The 27512-nt window shown below is 41.1% G+C and overlaps 2 protein-coding genes across 3 annotated transcripts in view; one reads left to right on the top strand and one right to left on the bottom strand.

Annotated features, from left to right (window-relative positions):
* cacna2d2b (calcium channel, voltage-dependent, alpha 2/delta subunit 2b) overlaps positions 1–27512 on the bottom strand; it is an 80908-nt gene that overhangs the window by 36267 nt on the left and 17129 nt on the right. Inside the window, exons 1-3 of one of the 2 annotated variants that reach the window (XM_029776127.1) lie at positions 19048–19521; positions 7226–7342; positions 2972–3031 (exon numbers count right to left, since the gene is read on the bottom strand). In XM_029776127.1, the coding sequence (XP_029631987.1) occupies positions 2972–3031; positions 7226–7342; positions 19048–19446 (576 nt within the window). In that variant the 5' untranslated portion in view covers positions 19447–19521. Of the gene's footprint in view, positions 1–2971; positions 3032–7225; positions 7343–19047; positions 19522–27512 lie in introns of those variants that run through there. The other variant, XM_029776128.1, reaches the window with a different exon arrangement.
* On the top strand, positions 5655–17456 carry LOC115208239 (interferon-induced protein 44-like). The gene is made up of 8 exons (XM_029776129.1): positions 5655–5805; positions 9983–10077; positions 10417–10450; positions 10962–11169; positions 14411–14560; positions 16218–16389; positions 16550–16650; positions 16832–17456. Exons 2-8 carry the CDS (start codon positions 9993–9995, stop codon positions 17012–17014), a joined length of 933 nt encoding a protein of 310 aa, XP_029631989.1. The 5' UTR covers positions 5655–5805; positions 9983–9992; the 3' UTR covers positions 17015–17456.

The raw sequence follows: 27512 nt of genomic DNA, 5'->3' as shown, positions 1-27512 counted from the left end.
TAGTTCTGTTGTCTTACTATGAGGTTATTTTTTATTTATATTGACCCTGACCTCTCACATGACCTTTGACCCTAGACAGCAGTTACTGCCTTCTTGCTTGGTACACCACTGGAATACATGTCCATTATGATTGTTTTTTTTTACTAAAACATGTGATCATAGATTTATTTGTGGCTGCCAGTGTTATATAGTTTGAAACATGTATCAGCAAACAACAATAAATAATAACTAGGTAAACCGTAGTAACTGCAGCCCAAATCTCGGTGAAACCAAGGTAAAAGACAGTAACTGAAGTGAGTGACGGAAGTTACTGCTTTTTTTCCTTGGTTTCACTGTAACCTTTTCTCCAAAACAACACAGTGGAGGCAGGATATTTCTCCACGTGATAAAGCATGTATTTAACGTATCAAAAATGTCTAACATATTTCTGACCAAATGTGCAGTTACTGCTCTTTTGCTTTGTAGGGCAGAATAGGTGCCCTTTGCGAGGAATTGGAAAACCTCCCTGGTCTTTGTGGTTGAATCTGTTTGAAAATCACTACTCGACTGAGGGACCTTACAGTTAACTGTACAGTATGTGTGGGGTACAGAGTTATGTTAAACACTATTATTGTACACCGAGTGCAACTTATGTGACTTGTTAAGCAAATTTTTACTCCTGAACTTATTTAGCTTTGCCATAAGAGGGGTTGAATACTTACTGACAAAAAACATTGAAAAACATAATTCCACTTTGACATTATGGGGTATTGTGTGTAGGCCAGTGACAAAATAAATCTATATTTAATACATTTTAAAGTGAGTCTAACGCAACAAAATGTGGAGAAAGTCAATGGGTGTGAATACTTTCTGAAGGCACTGTATTGTCCCCCCACTACAATCAATTACACATTTGGGTTCACAATCTGTTTGGGCAAAATAATGTTCACCCTACCAAAATTTCTGCCGAATGCTGCCTTTTCGACGTTACAGCCAAATGAACCTAGCCCTAAATTGCCAATGACCAAACAAGGTGAAAAATGTAGCCTATGGATTATATCACCAGTGGCATAGACACAAATTAACATTTTGCCATGGGGCAAAGAGAAAAATGTGGGGTTTTATATCTAATCTCATGCTATTCTACACATTTTGACATGAGGCTGAGAGAAAATGTTGCTGTTTTAAAGCTCCTGCAATACTACACACTTTGCCATGGGGCCGAAAGAAGTGTGGTTTTATAGCTCATCTCATGCTATTCTACACATGAGGCTTAGAGAAAATGTATCATTTTTAAAGATAATTAATGCTAAAATATAGGTCTTGACTTTAGGGCTGACCCCATTTAGTCGACTGTTTGGTCGATGGGCTGTTGGTCGACCAAGTTTTTTTTTTGTCAAGCAGTTGCAAATATACATTGCATTCGGAAAGTATTCAGACCCTTTTTCCACATTTTGTTACATTACAGCCTTTTTCTAAAATGTATTCAACATTTTTTTCCCTTCATCAATCTACACACAATACCCCATAATGACAAAGCAAAAACAGGTTTTTAGACATTTTTGAAAATGTATAAATTCAAAACTGAAATATCAAATTTACATAAGTATTCAGACCCTTTGTTGAAGCACCTTTGGCAGCGATTACAGCCTCAAGTCTTCTTGGGTATGACGCTACAAGCTTGGCACACCTGAATTTGGGGAGTTTCCCCCAATCCTCTCAAACTCGGTCAGGTTTGATGGGGAGTGTTGCTGCACAGCTATTTTCAGATCTCTCCAGAGATGCTCGATTGGCTTCGAGTCAGGGTTCCAGCTGGGCCACTCAAGGACAGTCAGACTTGTCCCGAAGTCCTTCCTGCATTATCTTGGCAGTGTGCTTAGGGTCGTTGTCCTGTTGGAAGGTTCAGACCTTCACCCCAGTCTGAACCTGCTCCAGAGCGCTCAGGACTTCATCAAGGATCTCTCTGTACTTTGTTCCATTCATCTTTGCCTCCTTCCTGACTAGTCTCCCAGTCCCTGCCGCCAAAAATCAAAGGCATTATGCTGCCACCACCATGCTTCACCGTAGGGATGGTGCCGGTTTCCTCTAGACGTGATGCTTTGTATTCAGGCCAAAGAGTTCAATTTTGGTTTCATCAAACCAGAGAATCTTGTTTCTCATGGTCCGAGAGTCTTTAGGTGCCTTTTGGCAAACTCCAAGCAGGCTGTCATGTGCATTTTACTGAAGAGTGGCTTCCGTCTGGCCACTCTACCATAAAGGCCTGATTGGTGGAGTGCTGCAGAGATGGATGTCCTTCTGGGAGGTTCCCCACAGAGGAACTTTGGAGCTCTGTCAGAATGACCATCGGGTTCTTGGTCACCTCCCTGACCAAGGCCGTTCTTCCCCAATTGCTCAGTTTGGCCCCACGGCCAGCTCTAGGAAGAGTCTTTGTGGTTCCAAACTTCTTCCATTTAAGAATGATGGAGGCCACTGTTCTTGGGGACCTGGAACGCTGCAGAAATGTTTTGGTACCCTTCCCCAGATCTGTGCCTTGACACAATCCTGTCTCGGTGCTCTACGGGCAATTCCTTCCACCTCATGGTTTGGTTTTTGCTCTGACATGCACTGTCAACTGAGACCTTATATAGACAGGTGTGTGCCTTTCCAAATCATGTCCAATCAATTGAATTTACCACAGGTGGACTCCAAGTTGTAGAAACATCAAGTATTATCAATGGAAACAGGATGCATCTGTGCTCAATTTCGAGTCTCATAGCAAAGGGTCTGAACTTATGTAAGTTCAAGGAGAATCAAGATGTTGAGGGCACCAGTACTAGCAGCGGTGAGGTCATTGATGACTTTGAGGAGTGCATGATGATGGTGGGGTGAACATTTAATGTTGATATAATCATTACATCAATAGGGGATGTGCTTAGTATCATGACCCCCTGCTGAATCTTTTATACATTACAAATGCAGACAGTCTGCTGGTAGGGTGTTACAGTAGTGTTACCTTGACGCTGTCGTGCCAGGGATGGTCTCGCTGGACACGTTCTGCTTCACTGGCCAGCCTCTGCAAGTTCAAGAGTTGAGGTTAGAGAACAGAGAAAACAAAGGCCCTGCCCATTATTTTGAATAGGCCTAGTTGAACGGGAAATTAAATATTTAAATGATATTCACATTATTTATAACAGAGCCTGCCATGTCAAATAGTGTCCACTGCCAAAAGTGTCCACCCCTGGTACACAACGTGATTCAATTAGCTGTTAGCGTCTGTTGCTAGGGCCGTTGCTAGAAACGGTCAAATCCTGACCGGCCTACGTAATGAACCAAAGCGTCTGTTGCTATACTGGTTGCTATGCTGGTTGCTAGCTCTACTTAACCTCAGCGCTCGCGGAGGACATGGGCGGTTCTGGTTCTATGTCACCTCATAAGCCCATTTCTAAAGTAGCCTAAACAGCCTGACTTCATAGACACGTAATGGGTTTAGAAGACTATAAGAGCTGAGTGTTTGTCTTTCTGTGTAAACCACATAACCTGATGCTCTTATTCGTAAAAAAAAAAACAGTGAAAGTGTAACGGCTGTCGTCGGGAATAGAGGACCAAAACGCAGCAGGAATGTGGATGCTCATCTTGTATTTATTTTTAAATAAAGAGAACACCAAAATAACAAAAACGAAGAACGCACGAACAACAAAACAGTCTTGTCATGCTCACACAGGCAAAACAAGAAACAATCTCCCACAACACCAAACCAAACAATTACCCATATATAGGACTCTCAATCAGAGGCAACGAGAAAGCGCCTGCCTCCAATTGAGAGTCCAACCCCCCCCCCCAATCAACCTAAACATAGAAATACAACAAACCAGAAAGAACATAGAAATACAAAACGTAGAACAGACCAAAACCCGGAAATAATAAATCAAACACCCTACTACATAAATCACCACCCCGAACCACAAACAAAATACCCTCTGCCACATCCTGACCAAACTACAATAACAAATAACCCTTATACTGGTCAGGACGTGACAGTACCCCCCCCCCCCCCCCCCCCCTCAAGGTGCAGACCCCAGATGCACCTCATAAATAAACCCCCCAAAAAAATAAAATAAAAAATCCCCCTAAACTTAAAAGGAGGGAAGGGAGGGTGGCTGCCGTCACCGACGGCACTTGTGCTACACCCCCCCTCCCCAACCCACCTATACAGGAGGTGGTTCTGGCTCCGGCCTACTGTCCTCCAGAATGCAGACAGACTTGCTCAGTTCCGGGCTGTAGGCAGACTCCCATCGTTCCGGATCGTAGGCAGACCTCTTCCGTTCCACACTGTAGGCAGACTCATTTGATACAGTTAATCATATTTAGTTCCGGATCGTCAACAGACTTACTCGGTTCCGGGTCGCAGGCAGACTCCCTTGGTTCGGGGTCGCAGGCAGTCTCCCTCGGTTCCGGACTAGACACTGGTGCCGGATACTCTGGACTGCACACTGGTGCCGGAAACTCTGGACTGCACACTGGTGCCGTACTCTCGAGGCTGGGCTGACGCACTGGAAGCCTGATGCGTGATACTGGATGTGCCAGTCTGGGGACACGCACCTCAGGGCTAGTGCGGGGAGCGGGAACAGGCAGAGTCGGACTGGGTTGACGCACTAGAAGCCTGATGCGTGGTGCTGGTACTGGTACTGGAGGTATCAGCCTGGGAACACGCACCTCAGGGCTAGTGCGGGGAGCGGGAACAGGACGAGTCGGACTGGGCTGACGCACTGGACCGTAGAGGCGTACTGGCGGTCTCGAGCGCAGAACTGGCATCGCTCTTACTGGCTGGATGCCCACTTCCCCCTGGCAAATGCGGGGCGCTGGTACTGGCGCGTACTGGCCTAAAAATACTTGGCCTCGCCACAGTACCCATTACCCCGAAGCACGGGACCTGTCCAGTCACTGGTTGCCCAAAAAAGGTACGGGGATTTGGCCTGGGGCTCACTCCTCGCCCAGCCGAACTACCCGTGTGCCCCCCCCAAAAAAAAATCTTGGGGCTGCCTCTCGGGTTCCCTTAAATCCTCCACAGCCCTGGAAATGCCTCTCCTCAACTCTGCCCATGTCTCCTTTTCCCGACAGTCCATATCATATTCCCATCGCTCCCTTCTCCGCTGCTTGGTCCTATTGTGGTGGGAGATTCTGTAACGGCTGTCGTCGGGAATAGAGGACCAAAACGCAGCAGGAATGTGGATGCTCATCTTGTATTTATTTTTAAATAAAGAGAACACCAAAATAACAAAAACGAAGTACACACGAACAACAAAACAGTCTTGTCATGCTCACACAGGCAAAACAAGAAACAAACTCCCACAACACCAAACCAAACAATTACCCATATATAGGACTCTCAATCAAAGGCAACGAGAAAGCACCTGCTTCCAATTGAGAGTCCAACCCCTTATCAACCTAAACATAGAAATACAACAAACCAGAAAGAACATAGAAATACAAAACATAGAACATAGACCAAAACCCAGAAATAATAAATCAAACACCCTACTACACAAATCACCACCCTGAACCACATAAACAAAATACCCTCTACCACATCCTGACCAAACTACAATAACAAATAACCCTTATACTGGTCAGGACGTGACAGAAACTTATATTGAAAGTAAAACTATGGAGCCATTATAGTAATAGAGGGACCATTTACAAGAAATGGGTATAGCAATAGGAGAGCTAGACAGCCCTCCTCACCTGAATTTCACTTTCTACTGTGCAGGTATAAATAGGTGCTGGTGCAATCCTTTTTTTCACAACTATACCAGAATCTCAGCCTCAGGAGGAACTAGTACCAACAAGGTAAGTCTAGTCACATTTTTTATTCATTTTTTATTTTATCTTTTATGAACAATACAAAACAATTTATTCTGCTGATAGAAAAATTGTTAGAGGACCTGATCGATATACAGTACAATATTTGCATTGCAAAAGGAAAAATCGAATTGCTATACTACAATGTTTGTAGATGCTGCCAATAATTTGCGCTAAAAGGAAATGTAACATTGTCTTCTATTGTTCCTATACATCTTCTATATTATGGGGAAGTTTCCTGGACATATATTAAAACTATAAATTAATTATACAATAACAAATGTTTACTGAAACACAAATTGAATTGTAACTTGTTAAAAATGCATTCCACCTGTCTTTGCTTTCACAAACACCAGCTGGTTTGAGGTGCATTTTTTGTTCCTAAATATACTGAACAAAAATATAAAAGCAACATGTGAAGTGTTGGTCCCATGTTTCATGAGCTGAAATAAAAGATCACAGAAATGTTCCATACGCACAAAAAGCTAATTTCTCTCACATTTTGTGCACAGATTTGTTTACATTCCTGTTAGTGAGCATTTCTCCTTTGCCAAGATAATCCATCCACCTGACAGGTGCGGCATATCAAAAAGCTGATTAAACAGCATGATCATTACTCAGGTGCACCTTGTGCTGGGGACAACAACATGCCACTCTAAAATGCGAAGTTGGGTCACACAATGCCATAAGTTGAGGGAGCGCGCAATTGGCATGCTGATTGTAGGAATATCCACCTGAGCTGTTGCCAGAGAATTGAATGTTCATTTCTCTACCATAAGTCGCCTCCAACGTCATTTTAGAGAATTTGGCAGTACGTCCAACCGGCCTCACAACCGCAGACCAGGTGTAACCATACCAGCCCAGGACCTCCACATCCGGCTTCTTCACCTGCGGGATCGTCTGAGTCTGAGACCAGCCACCCGGACAGCTGATGAAACTGAGGAGTATTTCTGTCTGTAACAAAGCGCTTGTGTGGAAAAACGAATTCTGATTGGCTGGGCCTGGCTCCCCAGTGGGTGGGCCTGGGTCAGTGGGTGCGACCCTGCCCTGTCTTGTAAAATCCAAAGATTAGTGACTAATTTATTTCAAGTGACTGATTTCCTTAAGAACTGTAACTCAGCAAAATCTTTGAAATTGTTGCATTTATATTTTTGTTCAGTATAGATTAAAAAAGTATTGGAAACAGGTTATCAAGTCATTGCGTTCGCAATACTAATATATTGCATATGAAATGTGTTCATTTTGTGTGAAATTTCCAGTAGGGAATCTTGGATTAAGAAGCATTTTCAATGGAGATTCACTATTGAACTTGCTTTTTAGCCCAGGACCGAGCTAAATCTGTGTGTCAAATTGACACTAAATGTTATGTTTTTTGGTGAAATAAATAGAAGTCAAATTGCTGACTTACATCAAGTGCTTTGCGTTTCTTGGCCAGCAGCTTCTCGATGTCTGAAGCTACCTTCTCCACCATCTCATAAGGAGAATTCTTTACCAGGCTGAACTGCCTTCTTTTCTCATTGTAGATCTGCAAGAGTAAAACAAACAACAACGAAAAACATCAATTTGAGTGCAGTTAAATGACAGTTCCACATATGTTGTACTGATTGTATTACGGCATTTAACATCACTTGCAACAGTTTCCGATCCTTGAGTTGACAGCAACAAGGAGACACCAGCACATGCAGACCATATATCTGTTTGCATGTGGCGCTTAGCAGTCTGCAATACACTACATGGCCAAAAGTATATGGACACCTACTCGTCAAACATTTAATTCCAAAATCATGGGCATTAATATGGCGTACCCCTTTGCTGCTATAACAGTCTCCACTCTTCTGGGAAGGTTTTCCACTAAATGTTGGAGCATTACTGTGGGGACTTGCTTCCATTCAGCTACAAGAGCATTAGAGGTCAGGCACTGATGTTGGGCGATTAGGCCTGGCTCGCAGTTGGCGTTCGCATTCATTCCAAAGGTGTTGATGTGGTTGAGGTCAGGGCTCTCTGCAGGCATGTCAAGTTCTTCTACACTGATCTCGATAACCCATTTCTGTATGGACCTCGCTTTGTGTATGGGGGCATTAACATGCTGAAACAGGAAAGGGCCTTCCTCAAATTGTTGCCACAAAGCTGGAAGCACAGAATCGTCTAAAATGTAATTTTATGCTGTAGTGTTAAGATTTCCCTTCACTGGAACTAAGAGGCTTAGCCTGAACCATGAAACAGCCCCAGACCATTATTCCCCCCACACCAAACTTTAGAGTTGGCACTATGCATTGGGGCAAGTAGCGTTCTCCTGGCATCCGCCAAACACAGATTCGTCCTTCGGACTGCCAGATGGTGACGCGTGATTGATCACTCCAGCGAACGTGTTTCCACTGCTCCAGCCGACGCTTGGCATTGCACATGGTGATCTTAGGCTTGTGCGTGGCTGCTCAGCCATGGAAAACCATTTCATGACGGTCTCGACTAACAGTTTGTGCTGATGTTGCTTCCAGAGGCAGTTTGGAACTCAGTAGTGAGTGTCGCAACCGAGGACAGATGATTTTTACACGCTTCAGCACTTGTGGTCCCGTTCTGTGAGCTTGTGTGGCCTACCACTTTGCGGCTGAGCCGTTGTTGCTCCTAGATGTTTCCACTTCCCAATAACAACATTTACAGTTGCCCAGGGCAGTTCTAGCAGGGCAGAAATGTTACGAACTGACTTGTTTAAAGGGAGGAATCCTATGACGGCGCCACGTTGAAAGTCACTGATCTCTTCAGTATGGGCCATTCTACTGCCAATGTTTGTCTATGGAGATTGCATGGCTGTGTGCTCAATTTTATACACCTGTCATCAACGGGTGTGGCTGAAATAGCTGAATCCACTAATTTGAAGGGGTGTCCACATACATCTGGCCATGTAGTGTAGCTACTAGGGCCTTGACGATACCAATATCACAATATTCCTTAGTAACGTGGCAAGGAAACAAAACATGAAGCGGATTAAACTTCTTTAGGAAAACAGCCCTAATGTTGGAAACAAACATCATTATGTTGCCATCCAGAGTCACATGTATTTATTTTTCAAGCTATAGCACACTATCTTACATACAGCAGGTATTTAAAGGACCAAAGATTTGTCTGATTCGTATTTTCATTTTTGCCATGGAACAAATATTGTAATACTGGTATCCACCTAGCCCTACTAGCTGCAGTGCAGACATCACATACTATTCAACACATAGTATTTTTATGTTCCAGTGTTGAGTTAAAGGTCCAATGCAGCTGTTTTTTATCTCACTATCAAATCATTTTTGGCTAACAATTAAGTACCTTTCTATGATCGTTTTTAACCATTTTAATAGAGAACAAACACATAGCTTCGTAGCAAAGAGAAATTTCTCAAGCAAAAATGTTAGGTACAGGACTGTGGGGAGGTGAAAACTATCTGTTATTGGCAGAGGTTTGGAACACTCTTTCTTATTGGTCTACTAACTAATTTACCGCCTGGGGATATCACTAGGGAGGCCAACACTCCATCCCACCAAAACAGGCTGAAATTTCAAGCGGTCTTTTAAAACAGCTCTTACACTAAATTATCATAATTTTCACAATTTCAGAGTATTAATCCAACCTCATAGTGTGGAAGTATATATAAAACACAGGAAAATCACATTTTTGACTGCACTGGGATTCTAATTCCACATATTCAATTAGAAATGATTTAATTCAATTAAAATTCCAGGTCAGTCTTTGAATTCAGAGACCTAATTTCCTCTCCATTCCAATGTTAGGTAAATTCCAATAATTCAATTCCCAATTAAATATTAGGTCACAACAATTCCACAAATTCAATTCCCTCAGGCTTTCAGGCAGATCATGTCACTGTTCAGACAGCCTAACTATACTGGAACTATAGAAATACCAATTCTATAGTCAATGTTTGATACATTGCATTACCTGGGAAATGTAAATATAGTGAATTCCAATTCAATTCCACAGATGAAATGTTTTACAATTCCGATGAAATTCCAATAGAAGTCCATGCAGTCTAATTCCAATTCAATAACTTGAAAGATTGTTGAAATTCAATATAAATTCTCCACTTCATGAGTGAATTCAATAATTCAATTGGTATTTCTAATGAAATTGGAATTGACCCCAACCCTGTTACATTCCCTCTCAGAAAAGCAAACATGGGTGGAAAAGGATCAACGCCAGCACGGACACCACCCCCATCACCAACCCCATTACCACCCCCATCACCATCCCCACCAAAGGGTAAGAGAGATATGACATATCTGTAAAATAGTCAACCCCTGATAGTGAATATCAGGTGTGAGTGCAAATTCTGTTCAAGCACAGTGCATCGGCCCCAATTCTTTTGACTTGTTCTGGGAACCTGCAGACACCGTTTTAGAGCATGCATTGACCACAGCCCCAAGGCATTACATATATAGTACATACCCTGTATCATTGACTGTAGCCTACTCTCATTAATTGTGTCATTGTAATCAAAATCTTCAAATTGTTTCGATAGTAAGAGATGGGGGGGTGTTGGAATGTGGAAAACAGTAATGAACTAATTTAATCAAAATGTCTTCCATGTATGTCACACAGAATTTGACCAACAATGGAGGAAAACATGTTGGAGGTAAGTACTGTACTGACTGACCGATATGAAGGAGAAAGAGAGAAAGTAAAACAAACGTTTAGGTTATAATTACAATCACTATCATGGGTTGTGTGAATGGTGTGCTATACTAAATTGCTGAGATCAGTTTTCCCACCATCTTAAATTAGTCCTGGTGTTATCTTGATACAATTTCCCTGTACATCATTATAGGCAGTATATGGCCTCTGTTTCAAAATGCTAAATGTTTAGCATTTGTGTCACAAATCCATAGCAAGTCAATGGTTCCGAAATTAGCATTTCCCACGCTTCATGTCCAAATCAGCAATAAGTAACTTAATTGAGCTACACAATCAATTTGAAATACTTTAGGATGATTAGGACATGAATCATGCAAAAACATGCTAATATCGGTACCACTGATTTGCATTGAACCCGTGCCACAGATGCTAAAAGGGTTAGCATTTGGAAACAGTGGCCAGCCAGGCAAACAAAACAAGAAGTAACAGGTACTCTTCATTGTCTCTCACAGTAAAGGAGAGAGAGACCACATGGTGGATGCACTGAGGAACTTTAAACTGAGTGATCCTGACGTGGGCCAGCTCAGATGCCTGCTATATGGAGGAATCGGTGCAGGAAAGTCCAGCTTCATCAACTCTGTCAACAATGTCTTCCAAAATCGGATAACAGGTGGTGCCCTGGTAGCTGCTGATACCGGTGGCTTTAGCTTCACCATGACCGTAAGCTGCGGTGCCTAATACATTTAACACATACACAGTGCAGGCATGGGATATGGCTACCTAATATATCCTGGTACACTAAGACACAGTATTTCATGAGCTACAAACAGGCAGAGACATGAAGAGGGACATACAGGAACAGAGGTTGTCTGCGCTAATTTACTTGCAAAACGTAGTCAATCACAGGGGTGTAGGTTTGCAAAAGTAGGACCATGGAAAGAATAAATACACTAAGACTGTTGGAAACTTCAAATAAAATATGGAGCATAAATGTATATCATTTACATATTTTTATATGAAAAGGTGCATAAAGAAAAGGGACAAGACAAATGAAAGCACACATCTGTCAATAAAGAAAATATAAATGAGTTGATTACATCACATTATCAAGACTAGATAAATGCCAAGGATGTAACTACACAGTAGAATACAAAGTAGAAATGTACACAGTAGAAATGTTATATTAGCCGTGGTATATTGGCCATATATCACAAACCCATGAGGTGCCTTATTGCTATAATAAATTACCAACATAATTAGAACAGTAAAAATAAATGTTTTGACATACCCATGGTATACGCTCTGATATACCACGGATGTCAGCCAATCAGCATTCAGAGCTCGAACCACCCAGTTTATAATACGTATTCTACTGCTTAGTTATATCCTTTGAGTTAAAAAACGAAACGTTGGTCTTGCAGTTTTACTTTCGGAGCATGCACATTTCGGAGCATTGTGCCCTAAATCAATTTTATATAAAGGATCTGAGTAAAGGGTCTGAATACTTACAGTACCAGTCAAACGTTTGGATACACTTACTCATTCAAGGGTTTTTCTTTATTTTTACTATTTTGTACATTGTAGAATACTAATGAAGACATCAAAACTATGAAATAACACATATGGAATCATGTAGTAACCAAAAAGCGTTCAACAAATCAAAATATATTTTATATTTGAGATTCTTCAAAGTAGTCACCCTTTGCCTTGATGACAGCATTCTCTCAACCAGCTTCATGAGGTAGTCACCTGGAATGCATTTCAATTAACAGGTGTGCCTTGTTAATTTGTAGAATTTCTTTCCATCTTAATGCGTTTGAGCTAATCAATTGGGTTGTGACAAGGTAGGGTTGATATACAGATGATAGCCTTATTTAGTAAAAAACCAAGTCCATATTATGGCAAGAACAGCTCGAATAAGCAAACAGAAACAACAGTCCATCATTTTTTAAGACAGGTCAGTCAATCCAGAACATTTCAAGAACTTCCTTCAAGTGCAGTCGCAAAAACCATCAAGTGCTATGATGAAACTCGCTCTCATGAGGACCACCACAGGAAAGGAAGACCCAGAATTACCTCTGCTGCAGAGGATAAGTTAATTAGAGTTAACTGCACCTCAGATTGCAGCCTAAATAAATGCTTCACAAAATCCAAGTAACAGACCCATCTCAACATCAACTGTTCAGAGAAGACTGCGTGAATCAGGCCTTCATGGTCAAATTGTTGCAAAGAAACCACTTCTAAAGGACATCAATAAGAAGAGACTTGCTTGGACCAAGAAACACGAGCAATGGACTGGTGGAAATCTGTCTCTTGGTAAATTCGATTTTTTTTGTTCCAACCGCCGTGTTTTTGTGAGACGCAAAGTAGGTGAACGGATGATCTCTGCACGTGTGGTTCCCACCATGAAGCATGGCGGAGGAGGTGTGATGGTGTGGGGGTGCTTTGCTGATTTATTTAGAATTCAAGGCACACTTAACCAGCATGGCTACCACAGCATTCTGCAGCAATACGCCATCCCATCTGGTTTGTGCTTAGTAGGACTCTCATTTGTTTTTCAACAGGACAATGACGCAAAACACACCTCCAGGCTGTGTAAGGGCTATTTGACCAATGAGTGTGATGGAGTGCTGCATCAGATGACCTGGCCTCCACAATCAACCAGCCTCAACCCAATTGAGATGGTTTGAGATGAGTTGGACCACAGAGTGAAGGAAAAGCAGCCAACAAGTGCTCAGCATATGTGGGAACTCATTCAAGACGGTTGAAAAAGCGTTCCAGGTGAAGCTGGTTGAGAGAATGCCAAGAGTGTGCAAAGCTGTCATCAAGGCAAAGGGTGGCTACTTTGAAGAATCTCAAATAAATTTAGATTTGTTGAACACTTTTTTTGGTTACTACATGATTCCATGTGTTATTTCATAGTTTTGATGTCTTCACTATTATTCTACAATATAGTAAAAATAAAGAAAAACCGTTGAATGAGTAGCTGTGTCAACTTTTGACTGGTGCTGTATACACACACACACACACACACACACTTACACTAGGAACAGCTTTCAACTATTGAGTTGCACCCCCTTTTGCCCTCAAAACAGCCTTCATTCGTCGGGGCATTTTCTACAAGGTGTCGAAAGCATTCCACAGGGACGCTGGCCCATGTTGACTCCAATGCTTCCCACATTGGAGTGCTAAGATGGCTGGATGTCCTTTGGGTGATGGACCATTCTTGATACACACGGGAAATTGTTGAGCGTGAAAAACCCAGCAGCGTTGCAGTTTTTGACACACCTGTGGGCCTGGCACCTACTACCAGAACCCGTTCAAAGGCACTTAAATATTGTGTCTTGCCCATTCACCCTTTGAATGGCACACATACACAATCCATGTCTCAATTGTCTCAAGGCTTATAAATATTCTTTAACCTGTCTCCTCCCCTTCACCTACACTGATTGAAGTGGATTTAACAAGTGACATCAATATGGGATCATACCTTTCACCTGGTCAGTCTACTGTATGTCATGGAAAGATCAAATGTTATTTGTCACATGCTCCGAATACAACAGGTATTCACCTTACAGTGAAATGCAAGCCCTTAACCAACAATGCAGTTAAGAAAAAATAAGTGTTAAGGAAAAAAATAGATACGGAAAAAATTACAAATAAAAGTAACAAATAATTAAAGAGCAGCAGTAAAATAACGATAGCGAGGCTATTTACAGGGGGGTACCAGTATAGAGTCAACGTGCGCGGGCACCAGTTAGTCGAGGTAATTGAGGTAATATGTACATGTACTGTAGGTAGAGTTCAGGTGAAATATCAGGGGTTCCTAATGTTTAGTACACACAGTGTATATATTTGTTGATTCTGAGCCTCAGTTTGGGATGCTTTCATGTGTGTGAGGGTATTTATCCTTTCCATAGAAAAAAAGATGCACGTTATTAAATAAAAAATGTATTTTCAGTATGACACACACTACATTCAAGGCCGTTCAGGAGAAAAACGTCTTCCCTTTGCATTCAATGATGTCATGGGTCTGGAAGACAACAAAAATGGCATGCACCTTGATGACCTCATCAATGCTCTGAAGGGCCATCTACCAGAGGGCTATGAGGTAATGCAGACGTCAACACACACACATCGGAGGTTTACACACACCTTAACCAAATACATTTAAACTCAGTTTTTCACAATTCCTGACATTTAATCCTAGTAAAAATTCCCTTTCTTAGGTCAGTTAGCATCACCATTTTATTTTAAGAATGTGCAATGTCAGAACAATAGTAGAGAATGATTTATTTCAGCTTTTATTTCTTTCATCACATTCCCAGTGGGTCAGAAGTGTACATACACTCAATTAGTATTTGGTAGCATTGCCTTAAACAATTTAAAGTTGGGTGAAACGTTTCGGGTAGCCTTCCACAAGCTTCTCACAATAAGTTGGGTGAATTTTGGCCCATTCCTCCTGACAGAGCTGGTGTAACTGAGTCAGGTTTGTAGGCCTCCTTGCTCGCACACGCCTTTTCAGTTCTGCCCACAAATGTTCTATAGGGTTGAGGTCAGGGCTTTGTGATGGCCACACCAATACCTTGACTTTGTTGTCCTTAAGCCATTTTGCCACAACTGTGAAAGTATGCTTGGGGTCATTGTTCATTTGGAAGACCCATTTGCGACCAAGCTTTAACTTCCTGACTGATGTCTTCAATATATCCACATACTTTTCCTCCCTCATGATGCCATCTATTTTGTGAAGTCCACCAGACCCTCCTGCATCAAAGCACCCCCACAACATGATGCTGCCACCCCCGTGCTTCACGGTTGGGATGGTGTTCTTCGGCTTGCAAGCCTCCCCCTTTTTCATGCAAAAATAACGATGGTCATTATGGCCAAACAGTTCTATTATTGTTTCATCAGACCAGAGGACATTTCTTCAAAAAGTACGATCTTGGTCCCCATGTGCCATTGCAAATTGTAGTCTGACTTTTTTATGGCGGTTTTGGAGCAGTGGCTTCTTCCTTGCAAAGAGCCTTTCAGGTTATGTCGATATAGGACTCGTTTTACTGTGGATTTAGATACTTTTGTACCTGTTTCCTCCAGCATCTTCACAAGGTCCTTTGCTGTTGTTCTGGGATTGATTTGCAATTTTCTCACAAGTACGATCATCTCTGGTAGACAGAACGCATCTCCTTCCTGAGCGGAATGACGGCTGCGTGGTCCCATGGTGTTTATTCTTGCGTAATATTTTTTGTACAGATGAACGTGGTACCTTCAGGCGTTTGGAAATTGCTCCCAAGGATGAACCAGAGTTGTGGAGGTCTACAATTTTTTTTCTGAGGTCTTGGCTGATTTCTTTTGATTTTCCCATGATGTCAAGGTTGGCCTTGAAATACATCCACAGGTTCACCTCCAATTGACTCAAATTATATCAATTAGCCTATCAGAAGGTTCTAAAGCCATGACATAATTTTCTGGAATTTTCTTAACTGTTTAAAGGCACAGTCAACTTAGTGCATGTAAACGTCTGACCCACTGGAATTATGAGACAGTGAATTATAAGTGAAATAATCTGTCTGTAAACAATTTTTGGAAAAATTACTTGTGTCATGCACAAAGTAGATGTCCTAACCTACTTGCCAAAACTATAGTTTGTTAACAAGAAATTTGTGGAGTTGTTGAAAAACGAGTTTTAATGACTCCAACCTAAGTGTATGTAAACTTGCGACTTCAACTGTACACACACACACTAACAAATCTTATATTTTCTTGGCCAGTTCAATCCTGTCCACCCATTATCGGATCAAAAAAAGGAATTCATTCAGAATCCCAGCTTAAGTGACAAAACTCACTGCCTGGTGAGTATTGTGTCAGCGGACAAAATCTCTCGCATGCAAAAGGATGTCATAGACAAGATGAAGAGCATCAGGGCAGCAGCCAGCAGACTGAGTAAGTAAGCTCTTTAAACTCTGTTTCTCAATGGTAACTACAACTATGTCTGGCGATCAGTTGTCACCTTTCAGCTGTAGCTCTTGACTTTTCACTATTACATGACACAGTGTTACTTATGCTAGTCCTTCTATTCATTAAATATTCATTTCTACGGCAGAAATCCCTCAAGTTGTTGTCATGACCATGCCAGACAAGGCTTGTGAGCTGGTGAACAAGGATGTGAAGAGAATCTACTACAGCAAGGCGATCAAAGAGAAGGTAAATCACATGACCTCAGACCTGAACACATGTCACATTGCCTGGACAAGTGTTTAACATGTCAGCTAACCATATAATATGATGAGGCAATCTGATGCCCAACTGCACAGTTGATGATGTGGCACGCAACCATCACTCAGGCAAAACTGATCCAGACCTTTTTGTCTCCAACGTTTTTCAGATGCATGAATGCAGTAATTTTCTAGGCCTTCCCATGAACTGCATCCTGCCGGTAAAGAACTACCACGAGGAGGGGATGCTGGATAACGACATGGATATCCTGATACTGAACGCCATGACTCAGATTATGAATTTTGCCAACGACTACCTCTGGAACCTCCAACAACATGCAAATCAAAAATAGAATGAGTATTAAGAGATTAGTTAATGAGCCCTGCAGTTTAAGACTGGAATGAAGTTTCTAATTTCTATATTTTTGACATTGTGGTCGTATCATTTCACTTCCATGTAGAGGCCTAAATATGTTATCTGCGGCTCTGGGAGAAATGTATTTTGATTGAGTATGCATTTCGTGTGACAAGAAAATCTTTAAAATAAACTGAGCACTGTTGTGCATATATGCTACTTTTTAACATTAACACCCAACAGTGTACAATTGTGTTAGATAAACTAGCATCTTTCACTGAATTCTTTAGATGACTGAAACTGATTTTAAACCACACTTGTTTTACTGATATTGCTGTAACATTAATTTGATCTGACATTATTGTTGTATCTTTTTTTTAAGCTTGTCTGCTTAAGTTGACTTAAAATTTAAGTTAAATAAATCATTTAAAAAACAATAATAACCAGGTTTCCATCCAACCATTTCATGGGGTTGAATTACCTGACGCATAAAAAACTCATGATAGGCCTGATGGAAATGGCAAATTTGTCTGTAATATTTCCCAATGTCGACAAAACAAAATACACTACACAAGGGTGGATCATTTTTGGGGTCTGTGAAATAGATTATGTGACAATTGTGGCGGAAACGCATTTAAGCGCAAATATTGATATAATAACCATCATATCGAAGTAAGCTTGGGAGTCACGCGATGATGGTATGTTATGTTGTACAACCATGCAGAGTTTATAGGTAGATTAAATACAGTTAATTGATGAATTTATGCTAGTTAACCTGTTGAATGTTAATGTGAAGTGGATGGCTGTATAAAACATATCTTCATTAGAGGGCCATGAACAGTACCTAGTAATGCCTTATACTGTTAGAAAGCGGCTTTTTTGGGGTATTTATTATTTGAATTAACTTTTTGCTCTAGCACGCACTGCTATCGTGTGAAAAAATAAACATTTTAGATTTAATTTTCAAATTTCATTCGCTATGAACAACCAATTCATGAAAATTGATATGCTATGAAATTTCAGCTGCCTAATTAATTACTGTAATAATTTTGTATAAAAGTAGTGGTCGGAAAATCTGACAAATTTCCTGGTGCACTGCTCTCATTCATTGATGTCTCTATCCCCCTGTGAAGAACAAAGTGGTTTTGTATCACATCTTCAAATTGTGTTCGAGTTTTTTAAAATCCGATATAGAATAATGAGACTTCCTATGGCTGCAGTAGACTCTCAGCTTTGCAGCGCTTTGCAGTTTGTGTGCCTGTGATGTACCGTCCACCACAAATTGACGGACAGTCCGGTAAGCGATGACCCTTTTCCTAACCTTAACCTAATTCTCCTAACCTACTATGTTAATTCTCCAAACCTGCTGCATAAGTTGTACCTTTATCGAAGTGGCGCGTTTTTAGGGAATCTCGATTCAAAAAGCCCCACCGGTGACGTCCCTGGCAATTCCTTTGTCTCTGTCTTTCTGGCAGATGGACGCCTACTTGGCGTATTGCTGCCACCGCTGGTTTGAGTGCACACTGCACTCTCAACCCAAAGTAAATATTGTGACTGAAACTAACCAGTAACCTCACATAAGTAACAAGCTTCCTGTCCCATCAGAACATGCAAGAGTATTGTAGCGAATACATATTTAAATGCAAGGTAAACGTTTGAATTTGATTTGACATTGTACTTTTAATTGGTCCAATATTTTTTAGAGAGAAATAGGCTGTGTCACCAGTAGGGTTTCCAACTTTCTCACTACCAAATAAGGGACAAAAGGTGGCGTGCCAGTGCACGGTGCCACTGCGGTGTGGGTATGGTGTTGTGGGAATGAATACAGTGTATATTCTTATTAAATTGGAAAGGCAAAACATTTTTATATTCCATTTAGTCTATAGCTTTACTAAAACTGTATCATCATGTAAACTTATGTGAATAAACCTCAAAATAAATTATCAAAGAAATCACAATTTGGACCTTTACAGCAACAAAAAAAAAACATTTCAAATGCAAAAGAGGAAAAGAGGGGCATGAGTCACTCACCAAGTCTACTTTTTCCATGGATATTTTTTTGCTACTCTTTGACAGTTTCAAGCAGTCCATTTGCATAGCCAGAGAGAAGTCCTTACATGACAAGTCACAGTTCACAGATATTTGAAGGTCATTTTTGATCAGCTCTGTGCTGCATCCGTTTCTTGAGTCTGACCATTTAATGGTCATCAGAGAGAAAATCCTCTCTACAAAGGCATTTGAGCCTGGCACACTGAGGACAAATGAGACAATCCTGAACATGTTGATCAAGTTGGCTTTATCTAGGTTTTGGAAAACTGCCACCCACTTCTCACTGGTGGATTTTGTGGTATCCTGTCTGGCTTTCTGTATTTCCTCCCGGCTAGCACAAAACTCTTCATAGAGTTGGTCCATACTGACTGTCTCTGTCATTTTGAGGGAAACCACCACCTGCTCCAGGTCAGTGAAGGAGAGCTCCTCATAGAGGCCGATTGGTTTCAGTTTCAACGTTACATCTTCTGGTGAGAATCAAACCACTTGTCAATGTATGTACTGAAAGTGTCATAGAACTTCAAAGTCCTGTTGATGCGTGGACCTTTGCGCTTACAGCTGCTTTGCTTGGTCTGGTATCCAAAAAAGCTTTCCTGTTTCCGCTGAAGCATCTTCATTTTGAATTTGGACTTCCTCGTAAACATCTGTGATGCAGAGCGTTGTTTCCTCCAGCTTTTTATGGGAATCTAATTATGGAAAAACCACAGATAAATCTCAGCGGCTTCCGTTTTTCCTTCATACTCAAAAATACTCTTCAGTGCCACAGGACAGGTCTCCCCAAGGGACCTGAGGTATGAAGTAAGAGCTGGCCAGCTTTGCAGGAGACGATCGACAGCTGGTTGAAGAGAGAGCCATCTAGTGCAAACATGTCGCAGAATTTCACGCCACTCAATGTCAACAAAGGCAACACATGCACGCAGTTCCTCTTTTAGGGAAGCAGATACTGAGAAGTGGCTGTAGATCTTTAAAACATTGTCTCAATATCCACTGACAGCTGATCGCAGGCGTGCTTGCAGGCATTATGAGCTATGTGAGCTGGGCAATTAGCTTTCAGAATGCGATTGTTGGCACTGCTCAATAACTGGTAAACGGAGTGGTGTTTTCCAAAGTTGACATTTGCATTATCTGCTGCATATGCTGTGATGTGTCTAATATCCAGTTCACGCTTTTCCAGACAGTTCATCAGCCATTTTCAGTTTCATCACTGTCTTCATGAACGTCAAGTAACTTGCACCGCACTCCATCAGACACAGAGAAATATCTCACGCACACTGGAAACATTTTTCTATTTCCCTTGTTTGAGGCATCACTGGCAACTGAGAAATACACGGGCTCACCTTCGGTCCGGGACAGATCATCCAAAATAACCCGCACAGTCTTTGGTCTTAAAACATTCATTGTAATCATCCCCGCTTTCGTTCTTCCCAAATCGAGGTAAAAACAGTTTCAGGTTGGATATTCGACTGTAGTCTTCCTTACGTCCACCAACAGCAGTTAGAGACCGTCAACATAGTGACAAATCAAATGTTTCAAATTTCAATAGCTATTTAACCATTACTCCTAAAACTTTCAAAACTGGTTCTAGCTAACCCGATGGCATAGACACACATTGCACACATTTATATTCTTTCGATTTACATCTCGCACCATTTTAAATTATTTATTGAAATTTTTGAATTTCAATAGCTCATTGGTAATATGACCTACTGAACTCAAAACAAGGTTCAGAATGTCCACTGACTACCCTTCTATATTGCACACCCTTTAGTTTGTCCATTTCCATCTCACAAGATTTTACATGAAGTTTTCAAAATGTAGAATTGTAATAGCTCCTTGATCATGTGACCTACTGACTTCAAACAAGGTTCAGAATGTCCCCTGACTATACCTTCATATCGCACACTCTGATGTTTGTCTACTTTCATATCATGCTATTAGACTTAAATCTGTAAGCTTTGCAGGCCTTCATTTCACATGGGTGTTAAAAACATTTTTTGAAGTTAACAAATGTTCCATCCTCGCAATAACTATCTTTCACATGGACACTGAAAAGATCCGCAAATGGCTGTATGTGGTATGGATCAAGGACAGGAGAGGTGTTCAAACAGAGGTGCTTAAAGGAAGGTGCTCAGGTAGGCCTCATGAAAACAATGTTTCATATGCTCTTTTTAATCACAGTAATAGGCAGTGATTTGTCAGTCACAGTGAGCTTGATAAGGTGAAATAATCCTTTTCATAGCGTCACTTTCATATACTGTACATTAAGACAAATCCTTCTACGTTGAGTATTAGAACGCAGTTTCTTTAAAAGTGCTTTCCTCACCATCTTAAATAAGCGTGCTCCATTCAAAAAATGTTGAACCAGGAACAGATATAGCCCTTGGTTCACTCCAGACCTGACTGCCCTTGACCAGCACAAAAACATCCTGTGGCGTATTGCATTAGCATCGACTAGCCCCTGCGATATGCAACTTCTCAGGGAAGTTAGGAACTTATTTGCAGACTCAACAGCCTTGGTTTCTCAAATGACTGCCTCGCCTGGTTCACCAACTACTTCTCAGATAGAGTACAGTGTGTTAAATCGGAGGGCCTGTTGTCTGGACCTCTGGCAGTCTCTATGGGGGTGCCACAGGGTTCAATTCTCGGGTCAACTCTTTTCTCTGTATACATCAATGATGTTGCTCTTGCGGCTGGTGATTCTCTGATCCACTTCTACTCAGACGACACCATTCTGTATACTTCTGGCCCTTCTTTGGACACTGTGTTAACTAACCATACAACTCTCCTTCTGTGGCCTCCAACGGGTCTTAAATGCAAGTAAAACTAAATGCATGCTCATCAACCGATTGCTGCCCGCACTTGCCCGCCCGACTAGCATCACTACTCTGAACGGTTCTGACTTAGAATATGTGGACAACTACAAATACCTAGGTGTCTGGCTAGACTGTAAACTCTCCTTCCAGACTCATATTAAGCATCTTCAATCCAAAATTAAATCTAGAATCAGCTTCCTATTTCGCAACAAAGCCTCCTTCACTCACGCTGCCAAACATACCTTCGTAAAACTGACTATCCTACCGATCCTCGACTTTGGCCATGTCATTTACAAAATAGCCTCCAACACTCTACTCAGCAAACTGGATGCTGTCTATCACAGTGCCATCAGTTTTGTCACCAAAGCCCCATATACCACCCACCACTGCGACCTGTATTCTCTCGTCGGCTGGCCCTCGCTACATATTCATCGCCAGACCCACTGGCTCCAGGTCATCTATAAGTATTTTCTAGGTAAAGCTCTGCCTTATCTCAGCTCACTGGTCACCATAGCAACACCCACCCGTAGCACGTGCTCCAGCAGGTATATCTCACTGGTCATCCCCAAAGCCAACACCTGCTTTGGCCACCTTTCCTTCCAGTTCTCTGCTGCCAATGACTGGAACGAATTGCAAAAATCGCTGAAGTTGGAGACTTATATCTCCCTCACTAACTTTAAGCATCAGCTATCTGAGCAGCTTACCAATCGCTGCAGCTATACATAGCCCATCTGTAAATTGCCCATCCAACTACCTACCTCATCCCCATATGGTTTTTTAATTACTTTTTTGCACACCAGTATTTCTACTTGCACATTATCATCTGCACATCTATCACTCCAGTCTTAATTTGCTAAATTGTAATTACTTCGCTACTATGCCCTATTTATTGCCTTACCTCCTTACTCCATTTGCACACACTGTATATAGATTTTTCTATTTTGTTATTGACTGTACTTTTGTTTATCCCATGTGTAACTCTGTGTTGTCGTTTTTTGTCGCACTGCTTTGCTTTATCTTGGCCAGGTCGCAGTTGTAAATGAGAACTTGGTCTCAACTGGCCTACCTGGTTAAATAAAGGTGAAATAAATAAAATAAAATACAAATTAAGATGTTTTTCAAATGTATGAACTAATCCCAAGGACTGCAGTGATACTACGTAAATAAAGGTTTGGAGCAGCCTGATTGACTGCTGAACTGACCTGGGGGTTGAGAATGATGACAAGGTGTTAAGAGCTGTTAGCATGAGCTTTTAGCTTCTACTTGTTACACCCTGAAGACGATGTCCGCACCCACGTGGGAATCTAATTAGCATCATTAAAAAAATCCCCATCAAAATCTCTGTTTAAGATAGAGATATCTGTTTTTTTGCTGGAAGGTGGCTGACTAGAGGGAGTACAGCTATGACTGGAAGTTACTTTTTCATAGCAGGTTAGGAGAACTTTAGCAGTAGGTTAGGACAATTAACGTGGCTGGTTAGGAGACTTAGGTTAAGGTTAGGAAAAGGGTAGCTAAATTGCTCTCCTAACCAGATACAAAAAGTCACTTCCGGTTGTAGCTGTACTCCCACTAGTCACAACCGAGCTACAGCGGTGTTTGTCATGAGACTTCCCGAAAATCGGTCTCCTTACTTGCATTGATTGACATATCCCTTGTGATTATGGATAGAGTGGCCATAAAATGAAAAAGGCCATGACATTCGGAAATACACAGAGAGGAAGAGGCGAAGTGAGAGGGTTTACTCCACCCAAAATCTGTTCACAAAAATAAGACCACAAAAGCTAGGTTTCCATCCAATTGGCGACAGATTTTCATGAGAATGTTCTAGAATGCGCAAACAAAATATGCACATTTTCCCACCAGTAGGGCTCCAACAAATGGACTTGTTGCAGATAGAAATGTATGATGACTTAGTGCACACAACATTTTATGTTTCTCTTAAGTTTTCATGAACCAAATAAAAATCTAAAGTTCAATATGTTTCCATTGCATTTTCAAATCTACTTATAGTTTTGTCATAAAAACTGTTGCTTTAAATAGCAAATGTGCCTACTCTGGTCTTGGCACGTGCTCTCTAGCCAACAGCTCGCACATACAGTGCGGGTATGCTAGTCTACATAATGAGATTATTATGGATGAGAGAGAATATTTTAATTTGTCAAACGGCAGTCAAGCACCGATCATCATGTCACCAGAATAAGACACTCAACAGTTATTGGAAAGGAGCATCAAGATCGCCGTGCACTTTCACCACCCTGTGAAGTTCATCATAACTTCCACTGAGTGTACAAAACATTAAGAACAACTCCTCCTTCCATGACACACTGTGGACTGACCAGGTGAATCCATGTGAAAGCTATGACCTCTTATTGATGTCACATGTTAAATCAACGTCAATCAGTATAGATGAAGGGGAGGAGACAGGTTAAAGAAGGATTTTTAAGCCTTGAGATGATTGAGACATGGATTGTTTATGTGTGCCATTCAGAGGGTGAATGGGCAAGACAAAATATTTAAGTGCCTTTGAACGGGGTATGGTAGTAGGTGCCAGGCACACCGGTTTGTGTCATGAACTGCAACGCTGCTGGGTTTTTCACACTCAACAGTTTCCTGTGTGTATCAAGAATGGTCTACCACCCAAAGGACATCCAGCCAACTTGACACAACTGTGGGAAGCATTGGAATCAACATGGGCCTGTGGAATGCTTTTGACACCTTGTAGTAGGGTAGCCTAGTGGTTAGAGCGTTGGACTAGTAACCGCAAGGTTGCAAGTTTGAATCCCTGCGCTGACAAGGTACAAATCTGTTGTTCTGCCCCTGAACAAGGCAGTTAACCCACTGTTCCTAGGCTGTCATTGAAAATAAGAATTTGTTCTTAACTGACTTGCCTAGTGTAATAAAGGTAAAAATAACTGGACAAATTCCTAACGTCTGGTATACTCAGTGTATTTCATCTGTAGCCTAATAAACAGCATGGTTTTGAGTTGTAGTGGGAGGACCACACACCATATCATCGCGTGACTCCAAGTTTATTTCGTAAATGATGGTTATTATATCAATATTTGCACATAAAGGCATAATTAATTTGGCTGACATAAAAGATCTCGTCTTGTCTAGCGTATTTTGTTTTGTCGCCATTTGGAAAGTTTACCAAAAACTGTGCTGTTTCCATCAGGCCTGTCATGACATTTTTATCTGACATGTACATTACTTTACTCGCATAAAAAGGTTGGATGGAAACCTGGTTATTGTACAAAAAATGTATTTGCTAATTTGCTACGTGAAGCTTATTTGATCGAATATAAGTTAATGGTTAGGTTGTCGCGAATGCACTGATATTAGTGGACCACGAGGCATTTCAGAAACGTAAAATATATATATATTTTTTTCAAGCTCGTATCTGCCTTGTCATTGGCTAGAATGATTTACTTATTCATTTATATATTCATTTATTTTTATTTTTCATTTTGAGTACTTTGTTCCTCCATAAACATTGGCCTGGGAGTGGGAGCCTCACAGGGATATTTGCATCCACAGCACTCAGTACACATTTTTCAACTCAATACTTGGTGGCAGGTAGCCTAGCGGTTAAGAGTATTTGGCCAGTAACTGAAAGGTTGCTGGTTTGGATCCCTGAGCCGACTAGGTGAACAATCTGTCTGTGTCCTTGAGCAAGAAAAGTAACCCTAATTTCTCCTGTAAGTTGCTCTGGATAAGAGCGTGTGCTAAATGACTAAAATATAATACTGTTTGTAGTTAAACAAATTTAACATAAATGCACTGTACTTTAAGCTTTAAAACTGCTAAGTTTTCTCTCTACCTCATGGCAAGATATGTACGATTGCAGAGTATTAGCTTCAAAGCTACAACAACTAAAAATCTCTGCTCCAAGACAAAATGTGTAGAATTGCGGGGAATTAGCTCGAAAACAGCAAGATTTTCTCTCTGATGCCAGGAGGCGGACCTTTAAAATGTTCCTTCCCAGGGCCTGAGACTTGGTTCGTCCGGCTATGCACTGAAGTCATAGTCATAGTAAAACACCTTGTACACTATTTTTTTTTTTTTATCTCACTCAAGTTGTGTTCTGGTTATGAGTGGGTCCCTGATGAATTAGCTTCACAAAAGGGGTCTCCGGCCCCAAAATGTTTGAGCACCCCTGCAATACAGTACCGTACCTTAGACTGTTGCCAGTTCAAGTAGCCTACTGTAAGCTGCATGCAGGCTATGCGCGTCTCGTGTCAATTCTTATGTGGATTAATAAATGGACATATTTGTAGGGGGTTGATGTATTTTCGATTAGGGAAAATATGTTTATTTTAATTGTATTTTTATTACAGTATATGTTCAAGGCAAGCAATAAATCATTGGACAAATAACAACTATATTGTCAGCGCACGTCCAACATATGTGACAAAACAAGCAAGTAGAATCTAGAGAATCATTGTACCATGTAATATCTTTTCCATAACCAAAAATATTAGATTTTCAGCTGTTCGAAGCTGGTGTACAAAGCTGAAAGTAAAAGATGCAAAAACAAAACTTAAGAACAGAAAGCATAGAAATATGCACCAATTTGTAAGTCGCTCTGGATAAGAGCGTCTGCTAAATGACTTAAATGTTAAATGTAAATGTAAATAGCGCACAAAGAGAAACAGATCTACCGTTTCTTAGACTTGCTTTCAATGAGAATGACAGATCTAACCAATGTGATCACACCATCGCGCGCACTCTCTCTCCTTTCAAACTCCCACCAGTTCTGTCTGTTTCCTGAAGTTGTAAGTCAGAATGGGTGTAGTAGTCCTACGGGAATGTGAAATAAATCCTCCTTGACTAAACTCTAAGTATGTGCTTATCAGCAAAACACAATATAGGCCTATAATATAATGATAATACAGTATAATGACGATAGGTAGCCCAATGGCAGGTAGCCTAGCAATTAGAGAAGTGAGCCAGCAACCAGAGGGTTTTCAGTTCAAATCTCGGGTCTGACGGGAAGTATGCTGGCAACAGGAAGATTGCTGGTATCAAATCCAATAGAGCCCCACAGTGGAGGTGTCATAATACCCATAAAACCTAGAGGTCAAACAGGGAAATGGTTCCAATCGTTTTTCTAGCATTCATCGATAATGCTAATTTGCATCAAAATAGACATCATGCAAGACTACAAATCCCTGCAAACTACTGCATGTAATCTCTAGCCGATAATTCTGATAACCGGTACATTTAAACACATTTTGCCAAAATATTCATTACTAAATTTAGCAAATCAAATCACATTTTATTGGTCACCTACACATACTTAGCAGATGTTATTGCGGATGTAGCGAAATGCATGCGTTCCTAGCTCAAACAGTGCAGTAGTATCTAACAATTCACAACAATAAACACAAATCTAAATGTAAAAGAATGGAAGTAAGAAATATATAAATATTAGGACGAGCAATGTCGGAGTGGCATTGACTAAAATACAGTAGAATAGAATACAGTATATACATATGAAATGAGTAAATCAGTAGGTTAACATTATTAAAGTGACTAGTGTTCCATTAATAAAGTGACGAGTGATTCAATGTCTTTCTAAATAGGTCAGAAGCCTCTAAGGTGCAGGGTTGAGTAACCGGGTGGTAGCCTGCT

This window comes from Salmo trutta, chromosome 14, assembly GCF_901001165.1.
Source record: "Salmo trutta chromosome 14, fSalTru1.1, whole genome shotgun sequence".
Lineage (NCBI taxonomy): Eukaryota > Metazoa > Chordata > Actinopteri > Salmoniformes > Salmonidae > Salmo > Salmo trutta.
This window is presented reverse-complemented; position numbering and strand designations above follow the sequence as displayed.